At 48.8% G+C, this 14,995-nt stretch overlaps 7 protein-coding genes across 7 annotated transcripts; 2 read left to right on the top strand and 5 right to left on the bottom strand.

Annotated features, from left to right (window-relative positions):
• Positions 1–54: 54 nt before the first annotated feature.
• On the top strand, positions 55–1,274 carry DEU56DRAFT_534319 (calmodulin). The gene is made up of 8 exons (XM_041346677.1): positions 55–286; positions 356–362; positions 441–452; positions 514–546; positions 599–871; positions 920–1,000; positions 1,066–1,076; positions 1,132–1,274. Exons 1-8 carry the CDS (start codon positions 272–274, stop codon positions 1,147–1,149), a joined length of 450 nt encoding a protein of 149 aa, XP_041205177.1. The 5' UTR covers positions 55–271; the 3' UTR covers positions 1,150–1,274.
• On the top strand, positions 1,270–1,933 carry DEU56DRAFT_534325 (uncharacterized protein). Its single transcript, XM_041346678.1, has 3 exons — positions 1,270–1,452; positions 1,506–1,646; positions 1,700–1,933. Exons 1-3 carry the CDS (start codon positions 1,366–1,368, stop codon positions 1,745–1,747), a joined length of 276 nt encoding a protein of 91 aa, XP_041205176.1. The 5' UTR covers positions 1,270–1,365; the 3' UTR covers positions 1,748–1,933.
• On the bottom strand, positions 1,894–5,628 carry DEU56DRAFT_534411 (uncharacterized protein). The gene is made up of 8 exons (XM_041346679.1): positions 5,475–5,628; positions 5,241–5,414; positions 5,019–5,180; positions 4,817–4,959; positions 4,629–4,767; positions 4,493–4,578; positions 2,892–4,444; positions 1,894–2,840 (listed from the first exon to the last, which is right to left on the bottom strand). The coding sequence occupies exons 2-8, from the start codon at positions 5,289–5,291 to the stop codon at positions 2,119–2,121; spliced, it is 2,856 nt and encodes a 951-aa protein (XP_041205175.1). The 5' UTR covers positions 5,292–5,414; positions 5,475–5,628; the 3' UTR covers positions 1,894–2,118.
• Positions 5,629–5,674: 46 nt separating this feature from the next.
• On the bottom strand, positions 5,675–9,212 carry DEU56DRAFT_534204 (uncharacterized protein). Its single transcript, XM_041346676.1, has 7 exons — positions 9,083–9,212; positions 8,921–9,026; positions 8,690–8,851; positions 8,492–8,634; positions 8,304–8,442; positions 8,176–8,252; positions 5,675–8,128 (listed from the first exon to the last, which is right to left on the bottom strand). Exons 2-7 carry the CDS (start codon positions 8,972–8,974, stop codon positions 5,797–5,799), a joined length of 2,907 nt encoding a protein of 968 aa, XP_041205174.1. The 5' UTR covers positions 8,975–9,026; positions 9,083–9,212; the 3' UTR covers positions 5,675–5,796.
• Positions 9,213–9,302: 90 nt separating this feature from the next.
• DEU56DRAFT_758744 (uncharacterized protein) lies at positions 9,303–10,795 on the bottom strand (the record flags this gene model as incomplete). The annotated part of the gene is made up of 6 exons (XM_041350260.1): positions 9,303–9,609; positions 9,653–9,712; positions 9,774–9,926; positions 9,985–10,220; positions 10,271–10,639; positions 10,688–10,795. 6 exons carry the CDS (start codon positions 10,793–10,795, stop codon positions 9,303–9,305), a joined length of 1,233 nt encoding a protein of 410 aa, XP_041205173.1.
• Positions 10,796–12,109: 1,314 nt separating this feature from the next.
• DEU56DRAFT_534144 (uncharacterized protein) lies at positions 12,110–13,155 on the bottom strand. Its single transcript, XM_041346675.1, has 4 exons — positions 12,935–13,155; positions 12,701–12,883; positions 12,503–12,645; positions 12,110–12,453 (listed from the first exon to the last, which is right to left on the bottom strand). Exons 1-4 carry the CDS (start codon positions 12,983–12,985, stop codon positions 12,294–12,296), a joined length of 537 nt encoding a protein of 178 aa, XP_041205172.1. The 5' UTR covers positions 12,986–13,155; the 3' UTR covers positions 12,110–12,293.
• Positions 13,156–13,533: 378 nt separating this feature from the next.
• DEU56DRAFT_758742 (uncharacterized protein) lies at positions 13,534–14,801 on the bottom strand (the record flags this gene model as incomplete). The annotated part of the gene is made up of 6 exons (XM_041350259.1): positions 13,534–13,682; positions 13,705–13,855; positions 14,090–14,158; positions 14,211–14,328; positions 14,501–14,646; positions 14,718–14,801. The coding sequence occupies 6 exons, from the start codon at positions 14,799–14,801 to the stop codon at positions 13,534–13,536; spliced, it is 717 nt and encodes a 238-aa protein (XP_041205171.1).
• Between the last annotated feature and the right edge of the window lie 194 nt (positions 14,802–14,995).

Raw genomic sequence — 14,995 nt, 5'->3', positions numbered from 1 at the left:
GTTGCCCTCTAGTCTGCTACAGCACTATGCTGTGTGCGAAAGTAAATGTCAAGTTGTAACGTTATTTGGTGATTTACAGGACTGGGCAGGGGGCTCTGGGGAGAGTTAGCCTGATTTGGCACTGGCGATTGCCGATGAAGACATGATCTTGGCCAAATCCAAGGCCGTGCTTTGCTCTGCTCAACGACGATCGTCATCCCCGTCATCCTCTTTTCAAAATCGCTGCATTTCCTTATATCCAACGAACCTTTCTCTTGAAACTTTCTAGAACATGGCGGATCAATTGGTGGGTTGTGTTGTCACGTGTGGGCTTCCGATGGGTATTGATTAATATCGATTTGGGAACGGTTCACAGTCTGAAGGTGTGAATTCTTCCTTGGTGGGAGGCCAAAGACGTTATCTGTGCTGATATGCTTTGCTGCTCGTGTCCGATTTTCTAGAACAGATATCTGGTGAGAAATCATCGCTGGTGTCGTCGTTCACATGATTTCAGCGCTCATTCGCCCCTCACAGAATTCAAGGAAGCCTTCTCTTTGTTTGACAAAGGTACGACTAACGTGATCTTAGTTGTTACTTCACCTGATTTGAAGCGATGTAGATGGCGATGGCACGATCACCACCAAGGAGCTCGGTACTGTTATGCGCTCACTAGGTCAAAATCCGACCGAAGCAGAGTTGCAGGACATGATCAACGAGGTTGACGCTGATGGGAACGGTACCATCGACTTCCCAGAGTTCCTTACAATGATGGCGCGCAAAATGCGCGACACCGACAGCGAGGAAGAGATTAAAGAGGCATTTAAAGTGTTCGATAAGGACGGAAATGGCTATATCAACGCTGCTGAGCTGAGACATGTCATGACGAACCTGGGTCAGTGGTGATGTTCTAATATCAATTATAAATTAACGCCATCTCTAGGCGAGAAGTTGACTGACGGTGAGGTCGATGAAATGATTCGTGAAGCAGATGTCGATGGCGATGGCCAGATTAATTACGATGGTTTGTCTCAGTTTTGCATCGTACTTATCTGTACTCACGTATTGATTGTGCTGCGTCGGTTTCAGAATTTGTGAAGGTTAGCATTTCGTCCGTACGTTTCAATTTCAGACATCTGACCTTTCTTTCAAAAGATGATGCTATCGAAATGATGTGGAATGTGTCCTGTACAATTACTTTAACATTCTCTTACCCTTCTGCCCAAGTAAATGTCAACCAGGATTGCTCTCATCTTTTGAACCGTCACGTGTGAAATGATGTCATCCGTATGATTGGCTCCGCAGTGGGGTATATAGGGGAGCTCTAGTTAATGCGAGCTGCGATCTTGCTTAACAACTACTATCACAACCCACTATTACCTGTTACCAATGTCTCAACAAACGAAAGATAACAGCACTCCACTTAGTCACCAACAGGGACAACAGCAGCAATTTAACATCCTTCCTCACCCTGCTGTACGCAGCTGCAGCCACTTTCTGACTCTATAATTTCGCTGAATCTCATTCAGAAATCTAACGATCCGGCGGACTTGGCTGGGGGGCCTCGGCTTAACACGGGTTTGACCAGCAAGCCCGAGTTTCAGGCCTATCACGCTCGTGACCCACATGTGCCTAGCAAGGACATCGTCAATAACCTCGAAGCCCCATTGGTTCGTTGAGATGCATTTTCAACATCAGATCCCTTGCTCATAGCCGTTCGTAGAGTCGTGAGGAACTTCATAGAAGGGCGGAGGAGCTGAACAAGAAGTAGAAGTCACATCTGAGGCTGCATCGTGATCTGCAAAGGGTATCCCGCCGTACCTATCGATCATAAGACTGCTCGTGTAACCGTACGCGATACGAAGCCGAACTGCAGCCTATCGTATATCATCTGTATATCTGCATATGATGTTCGCAAATACCTTCTCAAACAATGCCGTGGCACCTTTCAAATATTTTGTCAGTGCGAGAAGAAGCTCGCGCGATCAAACGTGCCTTGTAGCAGGACCGAGGTCTATCTTAAGGCCTTTCATGCTACAATTCTGGTATTTGTCTCATCACTGGCTGGTCAGGAATACCGTGATTATGATAATACTGCTCGAACAATCGTACGAGATGCGACTGCAGTCTATCGTACACGATCTACGTAACATTGGTAAACGGTGACCGCCCCTCCAAGAACGACGCCCACCCTTCAAAATTTTCCAGCAGAACAGAAAATGGGAAGCAGCTGTAAATTTTTCCGGGAGGAATTCCCATCTCAATGCACAGAGATTGCGTCTCTGCAAAGCGCTCTGCAGCTAAAGCGAAGTTACCACGTGCAAATGCAATCTCCCCCAGCCCACGGATACTGAACGCCTTATAAAGCAGGTGGTCTTGCATATCGCAACCTTCAACCGTGGCGGTGAAATGAGACTCCGCGATGTCGTACTCGCCTGCGGCGAGCTCGATGCGCGCAGAGCCATAAGATCTGTGCAGAAATTCATATGTATTCCGCAGCTCCCAGCATTCGAGTAGTCCCGAGGCTTTGCGAATGAACTCCCTCGCAAGGTCGTAATCTCCTTGCCTGCTCGCAACAACACCTTTCCAGGTGCCATACCAAAGGGCAGACAGTGGTCCGCCGGTCATATCTATGTTCTTCTGAAGGATATCCATCGCATCGGATAATCTGCCTTCGCACAATGCCCCTTCTGCAAGCAGGCGAAGTGCGCTATTGCAGCTGCAAAACACTTCGGTGTGCGTGCATTGCAGGAGGATGTCTTCGAGGTGCGCCTTGACCTGAACAATGTCTCCTCCGTAATACATTTTAGCGCCCCTGTGCCAAGTTTTAGACTCCAAGCCGATGAAACGATCGTCCATGGACTCTAGAAATAATTCGTCAGCAGATGTTGTGAATGTGTACATCCGGGCCTTGCTCAAGTGATGCCAAGCTTCGGCTTTCGCTGTTTCGTCGAGATACTTCCACGAATCAGAGTGTTGGAAGTCCTCTAGGACCTGTCGTAATTGAATGAAGCGGCCTTGACATCTGTATGTTTCTGCGCATTCAAAAACACAGTCTACCGCAAGTCTATAGGCGCCGGTGGTAAGATAGAGTGCCCCAGCAGCTTTGAAGGCCTTCATCCCTTCAGTGAGCTGAGAAACAGCTGAGTAGAGACAGCCAAGATGCCACAAGCAGTGCGCTTTTGGCGTCCATGTGGAGGAGTTCTCGACGATGTTGAAAATAGTTGGGGTGAGGGTAGTTGGACGAGGTAGATGAATCGTCAAGCACCACAAAAACTTCCCGCAAATGGCATAAATCTTTTCCGTGTCATCTGGGCCATGTGCAAGGTCGAGAGCAACTACGTGCTCGATATTAAGGTGATCCGACATAATGATATCAGTATATTGATCGCGTTTGTCTGAACAGCAGTCGAGGGTGTAATGGTAGAAGGTGCGTATCTCTCGCATACAAGTAGAGTCAGGTGGGGGCAACGAATCTCGCATATAATGCCGAATGGGTGCAAGCATCTTGATGAACTTGTCTTGACGATAGACCAGCGATTGCATGCATAGGACGTCACATATAGCGTCGACTTGCTGGAGCGATGGTAACAAATCGCTAGCCAGATCGTCGTTGAGACCCTGGGGCAAGAAAGCGATGATCGCTAAAGCACGACGACCATCATCGCCAAGATCTTGGATGGATGGCGAGCTGAGTGACAGCTGCATGGTGTCTGACAAGCTTTGGAGCTTTCCCTTGCCAGGGTCAAGCACAGCACTGTGTCGATTGTTCCATCTCTTCAGCAGTGTGGCTGGAGACCAGTCATTTTGCTGCGCAGTATTTGCAAGTAAATTAATGGAAAGGGGGTGAAAATCCAATTCCTTGAGCAGGTCCTTGACTTCTACCCCAGCATCGCTGCGACTGGCGCGACGATAAATTCGAAAGAATACTGCTTGAGCAGAGTTCAAGTCCAGTGGCGGAATGTCCTTTGTTGTCCATAGCACGTTCGGTGCATTCCTTCGACTGCGTGACGTGAGGATCAGAATGACGCCAGGGATGCCTGCAATTTCAGCAATGGCTGGTGGTATGTCTACGAGCGCCGACGATGCACTGGCCTCTTCGAAGGTCTCAGCATTATCAAGGACGACAAGGGCGCTGGCGAACCGAAGAAAGGTAGAGATCTGGCGCACAGGATCAGCACTGGAAAGCTCTATGCCAAGTGCTCCCGCAAAACGAGTCATAAAGGTTTGAAAAGTGATGGCTGAAGGATCGAGGCCATCGTAAGTCACGAAGAAGCGCCTATCAGCGAATTTCTCCGTGACGAGCGGTTCGTTAAGGATGGCTTTGGCAAGAGAACTCTTTCCCATGCCTCCCGGACCGATCAATGCAATATGCTCATCATTGACGACAAGGTTCGTCAACTCTGCCACAAGATCATCACGGCCATACATCATGGCAGGCCGTGATGGAGTCTCAGTTGGGCGATACCTGATTGTAATTAGAGGAGATGCATCACTTGCTGAAACGACACCTTACTTTATGACACTAGAGATATTAATGCTGCTCTCGAGTCCCAGAGCCAGCTTCTCCACTCTGCTCGCGATGCCAGCGATTCCTTCAGTCTTGAGACATCATTCAATAGCAGAAGTTCAGAGAAATTTCAGAGACGTACATTGAAGAGTAGGAGCACGCGATCTAAGTCTTTTTCCCACCCAGCAATTCGGTCGCGATCAATTGTGACAGAGATGAGTTTGTGCCAAAATCCTTGCTCCTTCTTTGAGGCTACTTCACTATTAATTCGATTTACCGATCTGCACGGTGTCATCAATTTCCAACGACGGCGGTATTGGTTTGCCTCACTTGTTCAGTTGGGATAAAGCATGCCCTAAGTATCCTCGCAGATCGTTGTTGGTAGCATCCTTGGTCGCTCTTTCCAGGATTTCCCTGATAGTCTCGCACTTTTCGACTATCGCCTGGAAATCGGACTGGTTCTTGATCACTGACTATACAAAGTCTCAGACGTGTGGCTTCACGGAGCGTTCTGAGAGTCAGACCAACGCACCTGTGCAATAGTCAGAATGTTTGCAATCGTTCCAAGGATACCTTTCGCTAGATCGATAGGAACAAGGTCTTTGGTAGCGTTGATGGCCGATATAGTGACGCCTAGCAAATGGATCACGTTGTCGTCCTTGAACTCCTTGGTTTCAGGTGCATTTGGATTGTTCTATGTAATAGTAGTGCCAGTGTCAAATAAAAGGCATGATTCCTAGATGCGCCTTCTTGCCTCCGGGTTTTTAGACCTTATCATAACTTTCGGCTTGCCATTGGGCGACATTGCCCGTGTCAATGTGGAGGAGGGTTATAACGGCTGAATGCGCGCCTCCGCCTGCTTTGAATCACTCGTGTGAGAGAGTGCGGTGTCTATCACCCAAACACAGAAGGAACAAGCGCCTTTTTGCTGTTCATGTTGGGTCAGCCTACTAGTAGACGGATTTCGTCACATGCTTTCCAAGCTCACCGACATGCAGACGTCGTTCGATTATTTGGAACGACGCAATATTAATGCTACTAAATGCTGCATAGCCATCTGTAGCTGTTAACCATAACAGCAACAGATAGAAGCGTTGAACAGTGTCTGACCTAGAGAGACCTAGAGATTGTAGTCACGGTTGTCACGAAGCGAGTTATGAGTCACGGCAAAGTCACGGCAGCCTCGGAGTTGTATTGAACTTATAATTCATGCCATGGCACGGATACATGGTCATGACACTGCTTGGGGTGAATCGTACGAGATACAACGAAGATACAATGTACCATGCATGGTTACCACATATCATGATCTACATAACATTTGTGAATGGCGAGCGGCCCTCCAAAAACACCGCCCATCCTTCGAATCTGTCTGACAAGGTATGAAATGGCAAGCAACTGTACAAATGGCATGGGGGCACTCCCATTTCAGCGCACAAAGTCCGCGTTTCTGCGAAGCGCTGTGCGGCTAAAGCAAAGTCACCATCCACAAAGGCCACCTCGCCAAGTCCACGTATGTTGAATGCTTTGGCATGCAGGTTGCCTTGCATGTCGCAACCTTCAATCGTGGCAGTGAATTGAGACGCAGCCTTATCGTACTCGCCTGCAGTGAGCTCAATGAGTGCGGAGCCATAAGATCGGTGGAGAAATGCGCGTGCATTGCGCAGGGCAAAGAATTGGAAGGGTTCTGTGGCTTTGTGGATGAGCTCCCTCGCAAGGTCGTGATTCCCCTGCTTGCTCGCAACGACAGCCTTCTGGACAGTGTACCAAAGGACACCGTCCGAATATTGTCCCTCAAACATCTCTACGAGTTTCTGCAAAATATCCATCGCGTCCGATAACCTGCCTTCACAGAATGCTACTTGTGCGAGCCCTTCAAGTACGTCCCTGTGGGCGAAGAGATATCCAGTACTTGGGCATTGCGGGAAAAGGTCTTCTAAGTGCGCGTTCGCCTGAACAACGTCTCCCCCGTAGTACAGTTTAGCCCGCCAATGCCAAATCTTGGATGGCAAGCCCCAGTCGCAATCTTCCATGGACTTCACGAATAATTCGTCCGCAGATGTTGTAAATGTGTATATTCTAGTCTTATCCAAGAAATACAAGACGTAGGCTTTCGGTGTTTCGCTGAGATACTTCCACGAGTCGGTGTGTTGGAAGGCCTCCAGAACCTGTTGGGACTGAATGAAGCGGCCTTGACATCTGTAGATGTCCGCACATTGGATAACACAGTATGCTACATTTTCGTGGTCGCCGGCGGTAAGATAGAGTGCCTCAGCAGCTTTGAAGGCCTTCATCCCTTCAGTGAGCTGAGTAAGAGTAGTGTAGAGCTCGCCGAGATACTGCAGGCAGCGTGCCTTTGACGTCCGCGTGGAAGAGTTCTCTACAAGGTTGAAAATAGCTGGAGTGAGGGTAGTTGGATGGGGTAGATGACTCTTCAAGCACCACAGAAACTGCCAGCAAATGTCATAGGTCACTTCGGCGACATTTGGGACGTGGGCAAGGTCAAAAGCAACTATGTGCTCGATGTTAAGGTGATCCGAGGTAATGATATCAGCGTAGTGGTCGTGCTCTTCTGAACAGCGGTCGACGGTGCGATGGTAGAAGTCGCGTATCTCATGCAAACAAGTGGAGTCAAGTGCTGGCAACGAATCTCGTACATAATGTCGAATGGGGGCAAGCAACTTGATGAAGCTGTCTTTACGATAAACGAGAGATTGCCTGCAAAGGACGTCACAAATAATATCAACTTGCGGGAGAGACGGCAACAAATCGCTGGCCAGGGTGTCGTTGAGGCCCTGGGGCAAGAAAGCGATGATCGCTAAAGCACGGCGACCATCCTCTCCGAGATCCTGGATGGATGGCGAACTGAGCGACAGCTGCATGGTGTCTGACAAGCTTTGGAGCTTTCCCTTGCCGGGATCCAGCACCTTGCTGCGCCGATTGTTCCATCTCTTCAACAGCGTAACTGGGGACCAGCCATTTTGCTGTGCAGCGTTTGCGAGTAAATTGATGGAAAGGGGGTGAAAATCCAATTCCTTGAGCAGGTCCTTGATTTCTTCCCCGGCATCGCTTTGACTGGCGTGATGGTAGATTTGAAAGAACGCTGCTTGAGCAGAGCTCGAATCCAGTGGCGGAATATCCTTTGTTATCCATCGCACGTTCGGTGCATTCCTTCGACTGCGTGACGTGAGGATCAGAATGACGCCAGGGATATCTGCAATTTCAGCAATGGCTGGTGGTATGTCTCCAAGCGCCGACGACGCACTGGCCTCTTCAAATGTCTCAGCATTATCAAGGACAACGAGAGCGCTGGCAGAACGAAGAAAAGAGGATATTTGGCGCACAGGATCCGCACCAGCAAGCTCTATACCAAGGGCTCCCGCAAAATGAGTCGTGAAAGTTTCAAAGGTGATGGTCGAAGGATCCAGACCATCATAGGTCACAAAGAAGCGCCTATCAGCAAATCTCTCCACGGTGAGTGGCTCGTTGATGACAGCTTTGGCAAGAGAACTCTTCCCCATGCCTCCTAGACCGATCAACCCGATATGCTCATCATTGATGACAAGGTTTGTCAACTCTGCTACGAGATCTTCACGTCCACAAAACATGGACGGACGTGGCGGGGGCACTGGTGGGTGACACCTGATTGCATTTAAAGATACGCACCACCCGCCGAGATGACAGCGTACCTTTCGACTTTCCCATTTCCCTTGAGTCTCGATGTCCATGGTTTCATTCCAATCGTGATGCCAATGAGCATTTCAGCCTTGAAACCTCATTCAGTAGTCGAAGTTCTGAAGAAGTTCCAGAAACGTACGCTAAACAGTGGAATGACGCGATCTAAGTCTTGTCCCCATCCAGCAATGCGATCGCGGTCACTCGTGACAGACAAGAGTCTCTGCCAAAATCCTTGCTCCTTCTTTGAGGCTACTTCACTATTGATACGGTTGACTGATCTGTATGGTGTTATCAGTTTCTAGCAGGGACGAAGTTGGTGCGGCTCACTTGTTCAGCTGGGATAAAGCATGCCCCAAGTATCCTTGCAGATCATCGTCGGTAGCATCCTTGGTCGCTCTTTCAAGGATTTCCCTGATAGTCTCGCACTTTTCGACTATCGCCTGGAAATCGGACTGGTTCTTGATCACTGACTATACAGACCTGAGGATTGTTCACGAAAATTTTCCAAGGATTACGCGAACACACCTGCGCAATGATCAGAATGTTTGCAATCGTTCCGAGGATGCCTTTCGCCAGGTCGATGGGTACGAGGTCTCTCGTAATATTGATGGCCGCTATAGTGGCGCCCAGCAGTTGAATCACATTGTTCGAGCCGTCCTGCGACTCCTTGGTTTCAGAAGAGGATTCCTTGGAATTTGGGCCATTCTATGTCAGATCAAATATAAGGCGGTGATACTTGGATATGTGCCTTCTTGCCTTTGGCTTTTTCGAGTTGAACCCTCTGGCTGTCAGGCTTGCTTTCGGTTTCATCGCCTGCCAGTGGTTTCCGGGTTTTGGTCATGGGTTCATTAAACACCTCCGCCTACCTCAAGTCACTCAGCGAGGGTGAGAAACTGCACAGCATAAATGATAACACACCAGCGTCTATTTATGTGTGACATCAGGATCTCAACTGATGCAACTGATCTAGGCATACGTATACCACATCGCAAATATTGTCTGTGGGGAAACTTCTAGTTTGCTGATGAGTCTGTGGAGTTCATGTACCTGATTCTTATTGTCTGGTGGTTGCATGGAAGTGCCACGATGGATTTAGATATTTACATGTAACATGACCTAGGGCGATTGCGCAGCGCATCTACAATGTAGCAAGATTCAATCCCTGAGCTTGGATGTTTGCTAGATATATCGTCTCCTCATCCAAAATAACGAGACCAGACTTTGTGAAGATCATCTCAGCCGTGGTGCTGTTAAGATAGAACTTCCCAATGAGCGTCCCCTCGGCGTTCCAGACGTGGGTGCCCTCTCCGCAACCTGAATAAACGTTTCCCATTGTGTCAAGCTGAATGCCATCCGGTGCACCGGAGTCAGAGTAGGCGAACACTCTGCGGTTCGTGAACGACTGCGTCTGTGGATCAACATCGAACTGGTAGCTATACGTTTTGCTTCAGAATGTTGTTGCAATCATGATCGATGTGAATAACTCACATCGTGGCCGGGAATGTTTGATTCGTTCCGAGGAAGCCTCCAGAGATGCCAGTGTCTGTGCTAATACGTTATTTTAACCTTATCTGTGGACCGAAAGGCGATGCAACTACTGAAAACTTACACAAATGCACTTTTTCCATCGTGGGTGAATGCGATACCATTAGGATGTACAAACTGGTCAGCGACAACTCTGACCTGCCCAGTGGATGGATCAAAGCGGTAAACTTGTAATGGTAGCATTGGTTCAGGACGGAAACCGTGAAGCCACCCGGAGCTAAAGAAGCCAAGGTCCTATTAACATTGTAGACACGATGATCACATCAATTGCTCACGTAGTATCAGTGAAGAACATGATGTCCGTGCCAGGGAGAATTTTGATATCATTGAGCGAGTTGAACTGTCTGCCTAAGAAGTTGTCCAGAAGAACAGTCGCATTGTAGGGAGGGCTAGGATTGACGCGCACGATAGAAGAAGGAAGCAAAGCGCGACCCGAGGTGACGAATAGAAGGTCTCCCTTGTATGGACCTGTCCCGCCGTTTACCATTTGAACAGTGTCCGGAAGGTTGAGCTGCCAGTCGAGATCAATAATATGTACCTAACTGAGCAGAACACACACACCGTTTGAATTGGTATGTTGACATCTCCGGTTGTGGAGGCCAGCGCCATGTCGACTTCTGTCATGTTGATCATGCTAACAACGCTGTTGTTATACCAACCGTTGTACCCGAGTGGACCACCATCGTTGCTTGAAAAAAAGACTACGTTGAGGTCTGGAACGTAGATGGGTGCTTCATGGGCAAAAGCAAATCCAGGATTAGAAGTAATTGAGCGGATCGTTGCCGATGGTCCGGTGACCTCGAGGAACGAAGGGTCAAAGACTTGAATGAATGGGGGTGCAGTGGTAGTGGGGTTAAATCCAACAGTGGACAAGTTGCGCCATTCCGTGTAGTTTGCTCCTACAACATTGTACATCAGAGGATTAATGTACTGCGAGATGTTAGGTATAGCACTGCAGAATCACGATCCTCGACACACCACTGCTCCAGGAGGCATGGTAAGGTTAGAGTTACTAGCCGAGGCTTTCGCGCATGACACAAAAGCAAGAGCAACAGCCAAAATCGCACCCGTTGTTGATGCTGTCATCTTTGATTAAGACCCGTTTCTTGTTTTTGGGGACGATCGTTGTCGCACTCTAATGTGAGCTAGAATGCCACAGGTTACAGAGGGTCCACGGCAAGTGGGGCTCAAAAGTCACCCTTGTTGCCTATGAAGCTTTTATTGTTCAACAGAACACAATCGCAGGTTTGTCGGCATTTAACGGATGGCCGATTAAAACAGTCATTCGGTTACGGAGGATTGTCCTAGGCTGTCGCATGACCGTCAGTTGTATGGATGAGGACGAAGAAGACGCAGAATAGCCGTACTTATAAACATTCTTGTCGCCGACTTGGGAAGACCAGAGGTACGGGCCGCAAGTTTCCGGCTCACATGGCCTCGAAGTAACGAAACGAGGGACACAAAAGGCGTTCTCTGCACCGATTTGGAGGCGGAACAATCTGGCAGGACGCACAAGGAATCGTGCCTTCAGCCACAATTAAGTCTGAGTTTCTGAGCTGCTGCAGAGGGCTGCAATGGACTGCAGGGCCACGATGTTTCGTGCTGGGTCCTCACGTGTCATCTGATGGGAGTAAGACATTGTAGTAGACGCACTCAGGGTGATAACAGCACCGCGGTCGTCGCGCACCATTGTCTTCGTACGAGCGGGGAGCCAGGTGCTCGTCACCGTAACATTCAAAATAAAGACGGACCGCTCAAAGCACACCTTGAGGATAAGTCCGAAGTCAAGTGATCTCCTGCAGGGATATTTCTATGACACCTGTGTGAATACGGGGGAATCTTTGAATGAGTGCGGACTCATCCGAGGGTTCAATCTTCGCAGAGCCAGAGCAGCCGAGCTATTAAGTATTAAGTAGGCTGTTCAATCTAAGTATTCAATATTCAGTACTCAGCTCTTCGACTTGGCTGAACTGCTCACCTTGTTGCAAACAAGCGCAGGCAAGTGAATGAAAATCGTTCTTCGCAAATACCAGTAGTGGCATCCAGTCTCAACGTTTTGAAATGCCGACAGGTGACAGTGGTACTAATACTAGTACTCAGGTTGGTGGAAATCTGGCGCCAATTGCTGCTAATGCCCATTGCTAGGTCCATTGTAGAGTTAACGAGTTGGCAAAATTACTTCAAGAGACCAACAACACTTATGACTACCAGCTTGAAGTCATAACACACATGCTGGATGGCGAGGATAGTATCCTATGCACGACAGCTACAGGATCCGGGAACATTAGTAAATACCACGTTGCGTAGGCTCTTCAAGAAGTTCGAACATACGTCCAGTAATCCAACTGACTGTTCGAATCGTCGGAAGTAGTATATCTCAGCGAGTACTTGAAACAACCACGGACGGCACCAGCCCGGGGGCGTACTTCTTCCGCTGGCGCTGTTCGACGCGATAGTGGATGACGAATGACAACTTACCTTTGCACATTTTCATTGCCCTCGAGTCCCGAAGTCCGCATGTTCACTCCAATCGTGATACCAACTAGCATTTGAGCCTTGAGACGTCATTCAACGGCGGAAGTCCTTAGGGAGTTCCAGAACCTACGTTGAACAGGGGGATGACACGATCTAGGTCTTTTTCCCATCTAACAATCCGGTCACGATCGCTTGTGACAGATAAGAGTCTATGCAAAAATCCTTGCTCCTTCTTCGATGCTACTTCACTGTAAATACGGTTTACTGCTCTGCAGGATGTCATCAGTGTCTAGCCACAGTAAAATCGGTTTGGCTAACTTGTCAAGCTGAGATAAAGCATGTCCCAAGTATCCTTGCAGATCGTCACTGGTAGCATCCTTGGCTGCACTTTCAAGTATTTGCCTGATATTCTCGCACTGGTCGACTACCGCCTGAAAATCAGACTGGTTCTTGATGACTGACTGTAGAGTCCTAAGGATTCTTCGCAAAAGAATTCCAAGAGTTACACCGACTCACCTGTGCAATAATCAAGATATTAGCAACAGTTCCGAGGATAACTTTCGCTAGATCGATAGGAACGAGGTCTTTTGTAACGTTAATGGCCGCTATAGTGGCGCCCAGCAGTTGGCTCCCGTTAATGATATTGTCGTCCTGCGACTCTTGGGTTTCAGAAGAGAGTTTCTTAGCATTTGGGCCATTCTATGTCAAGTCACATATACGGAAGTGAAATTTAGATATGTGACTTCTTACCCGTGGTTTTTTGTGCATCCTCGCCTTCAGCGTCAAGTTGGGTAGCATCATGTGGGTCCGCGTGGTGAGAGTAGGTTTCAAGTTGTTGAATGAACGCCTTCGCCTGCCACCTCAGGCCACTCGCTGAAGTTTGAAGCTGTGCAGCATAAAGGTCGCCTATGATGCTCATGCTACTAGTAGGATGAAAGGTGAACGGGCTCAGGTAAATTGCCGCATCACTGCCGCAACTTGCCGCACCAAAACGCACCACTGTTGCACCCATACCAAATCATAAGTACTGCACTTATTTTCGGCCTGCGCTGTTCTCGTGCATTAAATAAATGAACTAGGAGTGTTTCTCGTCCGACTCCTTAACTATCCACTTCACACTAATGCATTTGAGAGTCTGAATTTAGAGAACAATTTTGAGCATGTTGCGGCACGGATGCGGTACTGGGTGCGGCAGCTTCCAATCAAGGTGAGTCTTAGTATATCCGTGTATATATGAGACACCATCATCCAGACTGTCTCACCCTGGGATGTGTGAATCATGCACCGTCATAGTGGCTACATGTCACTTTGTAATACGAAACAAAATGTGCAGAAAGAAGTTTGAATCATCAGTTGGCGGGGAATTCAACCAAGTCGAATACATCTTGTAACATTATGCTAACTGCTACCGTGAGCCGCAGCACGGCTGCTAATTGTCGCGCCTTCCTGACGGGGGATGTCAACACGCTCCAAGCGCCATCGAGGAGGCATCCTCGGTCTGCCATGAGACCAGCACGAACAATAGCAAAGGAACGCCTTGCACCAATGCACGTCTGGGAGCGAATCATTGTCAGATGATTCGATGTCCTGGGGCACCCCAGGCTGTTGGCTAGAAGGATGCCGTGTATCGTCGACTTTTCTGTATTCTGGTAGTTTGGCTGCAACGAGTCGCTGTAGGATACACATCAGCAAAAATGTGACGAAAATTAAGAAGACTGGGTTACAGTGACTTTCCGGCCTGCTGCGACTTCAACAACTTGTGGCTCATGGCTGGATCTGGACCTATGGAAGGAAAGGCCCTGTCGCAGGAACTGCGTGACTCTGTTCGAGCGGGGGCGGAGAACTTATTTCAAACTAGACAGGACTTAGTGATGCATTGCGAGTTGATTCAAAATGAAGACAAACATGATCGAACTGAGTTGGGGCCTGCGCTGAAGTCGAGTGGGTGGGAGGCAGGGCCGACGTAGCAGGGAACTGTGGGAAATGCGTGAGTAAACTATGAAAGAAATGAGATAAAGAGACAAACATCCCATGGATCGCGAGGCTGGCCATGTCGAACTGCGTTTGTGCTAGGATCGAAATGAAAGAGTTTGCGAACATGGCGAAGGAACGTGGGTTGCTGGTGGTCTATTGTATGCGAAGGCCTTGGAGGGAATGTTGCACATGTTGCTGCAGAATGTGGTCGAGGAGATGTGTGACAGCGAAGTCAGCAAGGCATGCAACCAGCAAAGACAGGTGTTGAATGATAGGCGGAGGCATCGAGGCGCCAAACCTGACAGGCGTGAGCCTGTGTGAGGGGTCGTTGAGTGGTCTCACCAAGTTTCGCGCAGCTGCTCATAACGGTGCTGCAAGTGGACTTGATAAGAAGGGTGGTTTGGTGTCGGTGCAGTGGTGCGGTAGTGCACAGCCACTGCCGCACCCAACAACAGAATTGCCGCACCGTGCCGCATCACTACCGCACCCTACCGCATCACTGCCGCACCCATCAAGTACATATATCACTGTAGTACCACTGTTAGCCTTACACAAACACCTGGAATATAGTATTACCCATTCCCAAATCATATTTCAGACAGTTGTGTACGACGTAGACGTATTGTAGAGGCATATAAGACATTATTGAGTAGGGTGCAGCAGGGTGCGGCACAGATGCGGCAATTTCCTAAGGCCCAAGGTGAACTTCAAACTCCGCAAGCCGTACTGAGACCGGCCATTTGCAGACTCGTCCTCCTGACCGTATGCCTCATTTCTACCTCCCAAATTCCTTTACTCATGTTCCCGCATTGTCGCACGATGACCGTATGTACTCCA

The sequence above is a fragment of the Suillus clintonianus genome (assembly GCF_016758775.1).
Source record: "Suillus clintonianus strain FC179 chromosome Unknown DEU56scaffold_75, whole genome shotgun sequence".
NCBI lineage: Eukaryota > Fungi > Basidiomycota > Agaricomycetes > Boletales > Suillaceae > Suillus > Suillus clintonianus.
This window is presented reverse-complemented; position numbering and strand designations above follow the sequence as displayed.

What these genes read in the sequence shown, in the direction of transcription:
- DEU56DRAFT_534319 (XM_041346677.1), top strand. An exon ending in CTTCTCTTTGTTTGACAAAG is followed by an intron (nt 547 to 598) that starts GTACGACTAACG and finishes GAAGCGATGTAG; the next exon opens with ATGGCGATGGCACGATCACC. An exon ending in ACATGTCATGACGAACCTGG is followed by an intron (nt 872 to 919) that starts GTCAGTGGTGAT and finishes CGCCATCTCTAG; the next exon opens with GCGAGAAGTTGACTGACGGT.
- DEU56DRAFT_534325 (XM_041346678.1), top strand. Translation starts at nt 1,366, where the DNA reads ATGTCTCAACAAACGAAAGATAACAGCACTCCACTTAGTCACCAACAG. An exon ending in ACATCCTTCCTCACCCTGCT is followed by an intron (nt 1,453 to 1,505) that starts GTACGCAGCTGC and finishes AATCTCATTCAG; the next exon opens with AAATCTAACGATCCGGCGGA. An exon ending in ATAACCTCGAAGCCCCATTG is followed by an intron (nt 1,647 to 1,699) that starts GTTCGTTGAGAT and finishes AGCCGTTCGTAG; the next exon opens with AGTCGTGAGGAACTTCATAG.
- DEU56DRAFT_534411 (XM_041346679.1), bottom strand. Translation starts at nt 5,291, where the DNA reads ATGTCGCCCAATGGCAAGCCGAAAGTTATGATAAGGTCTAAAAACCCG. An exon ending in ACATTCTGACTATTGCACAG is followed by an intron (nt 4,960 to 5,018) that starts GTGCGTTGGTCT and finishes GACTTTGTATAG; the next exon opens with TCAGTGATCAAGAACCAGTC. An exon ending in GCGTGCTCCTACTCTTCAAT is followed by an intron (nt 4,579 to 4,628) that starts GTACGTCTCTGA and finishes TGATGTCTCAAG; the next exon opens with ACTGAAGGAATCGCTGGCAT.
- DEU56DRAFT_534204 (XM_041346676.1), bottom strand. Translation starts at nt 8,974, where the DNA reads ATGAAACCGAAAGCAAGCCTGACAGCCAGAGGGTTCAACTCGAAAAAG. An exon ending in GCGTCATTCCACTGTTTAGC is followed by an intron (nt 8,253 to 8,303) that starts GTACGTTTCTGG and finishes TGAGGTTTCAAG; the next exon opens with GCTGAAATGCTCATTGGCAT. An exon ending in GGAAATGGGAAAGTCGAAAG is followed by an intron (nt 8,129 to 8,175) that starts GTACGCTGTCAT and finishes AAATGCAATCAG; the next exon opens with GTGTCACCCACCAGTGCCCC.
- DEU56DRAFT_534144 (XM_041346675.1), bottom strand. Translation starts at nt 12,985, where the DNA reads ATGATGCTACCCAACTTGACGCTGAAGGCGAGGATGCACAAAAAACCA. An exon ending in ATATCTTGATTATTGCACAG is followed by an intron (nt 12,646 to 12,700) that starts GTGAGTCGGTGT and finishes AGGACTCTACAG; the next exon opens with TCAGTCATCAAGAACCAGTC. An exon ending in GCTTTATCTCAGCTTGACAA is followed by an intron (nt 12,454 to 12,502) that starts GTTAGCCAAACC and finishes GACATCCTGCAG; the next exon opens with AGCAGTAAACCGTATTTACA.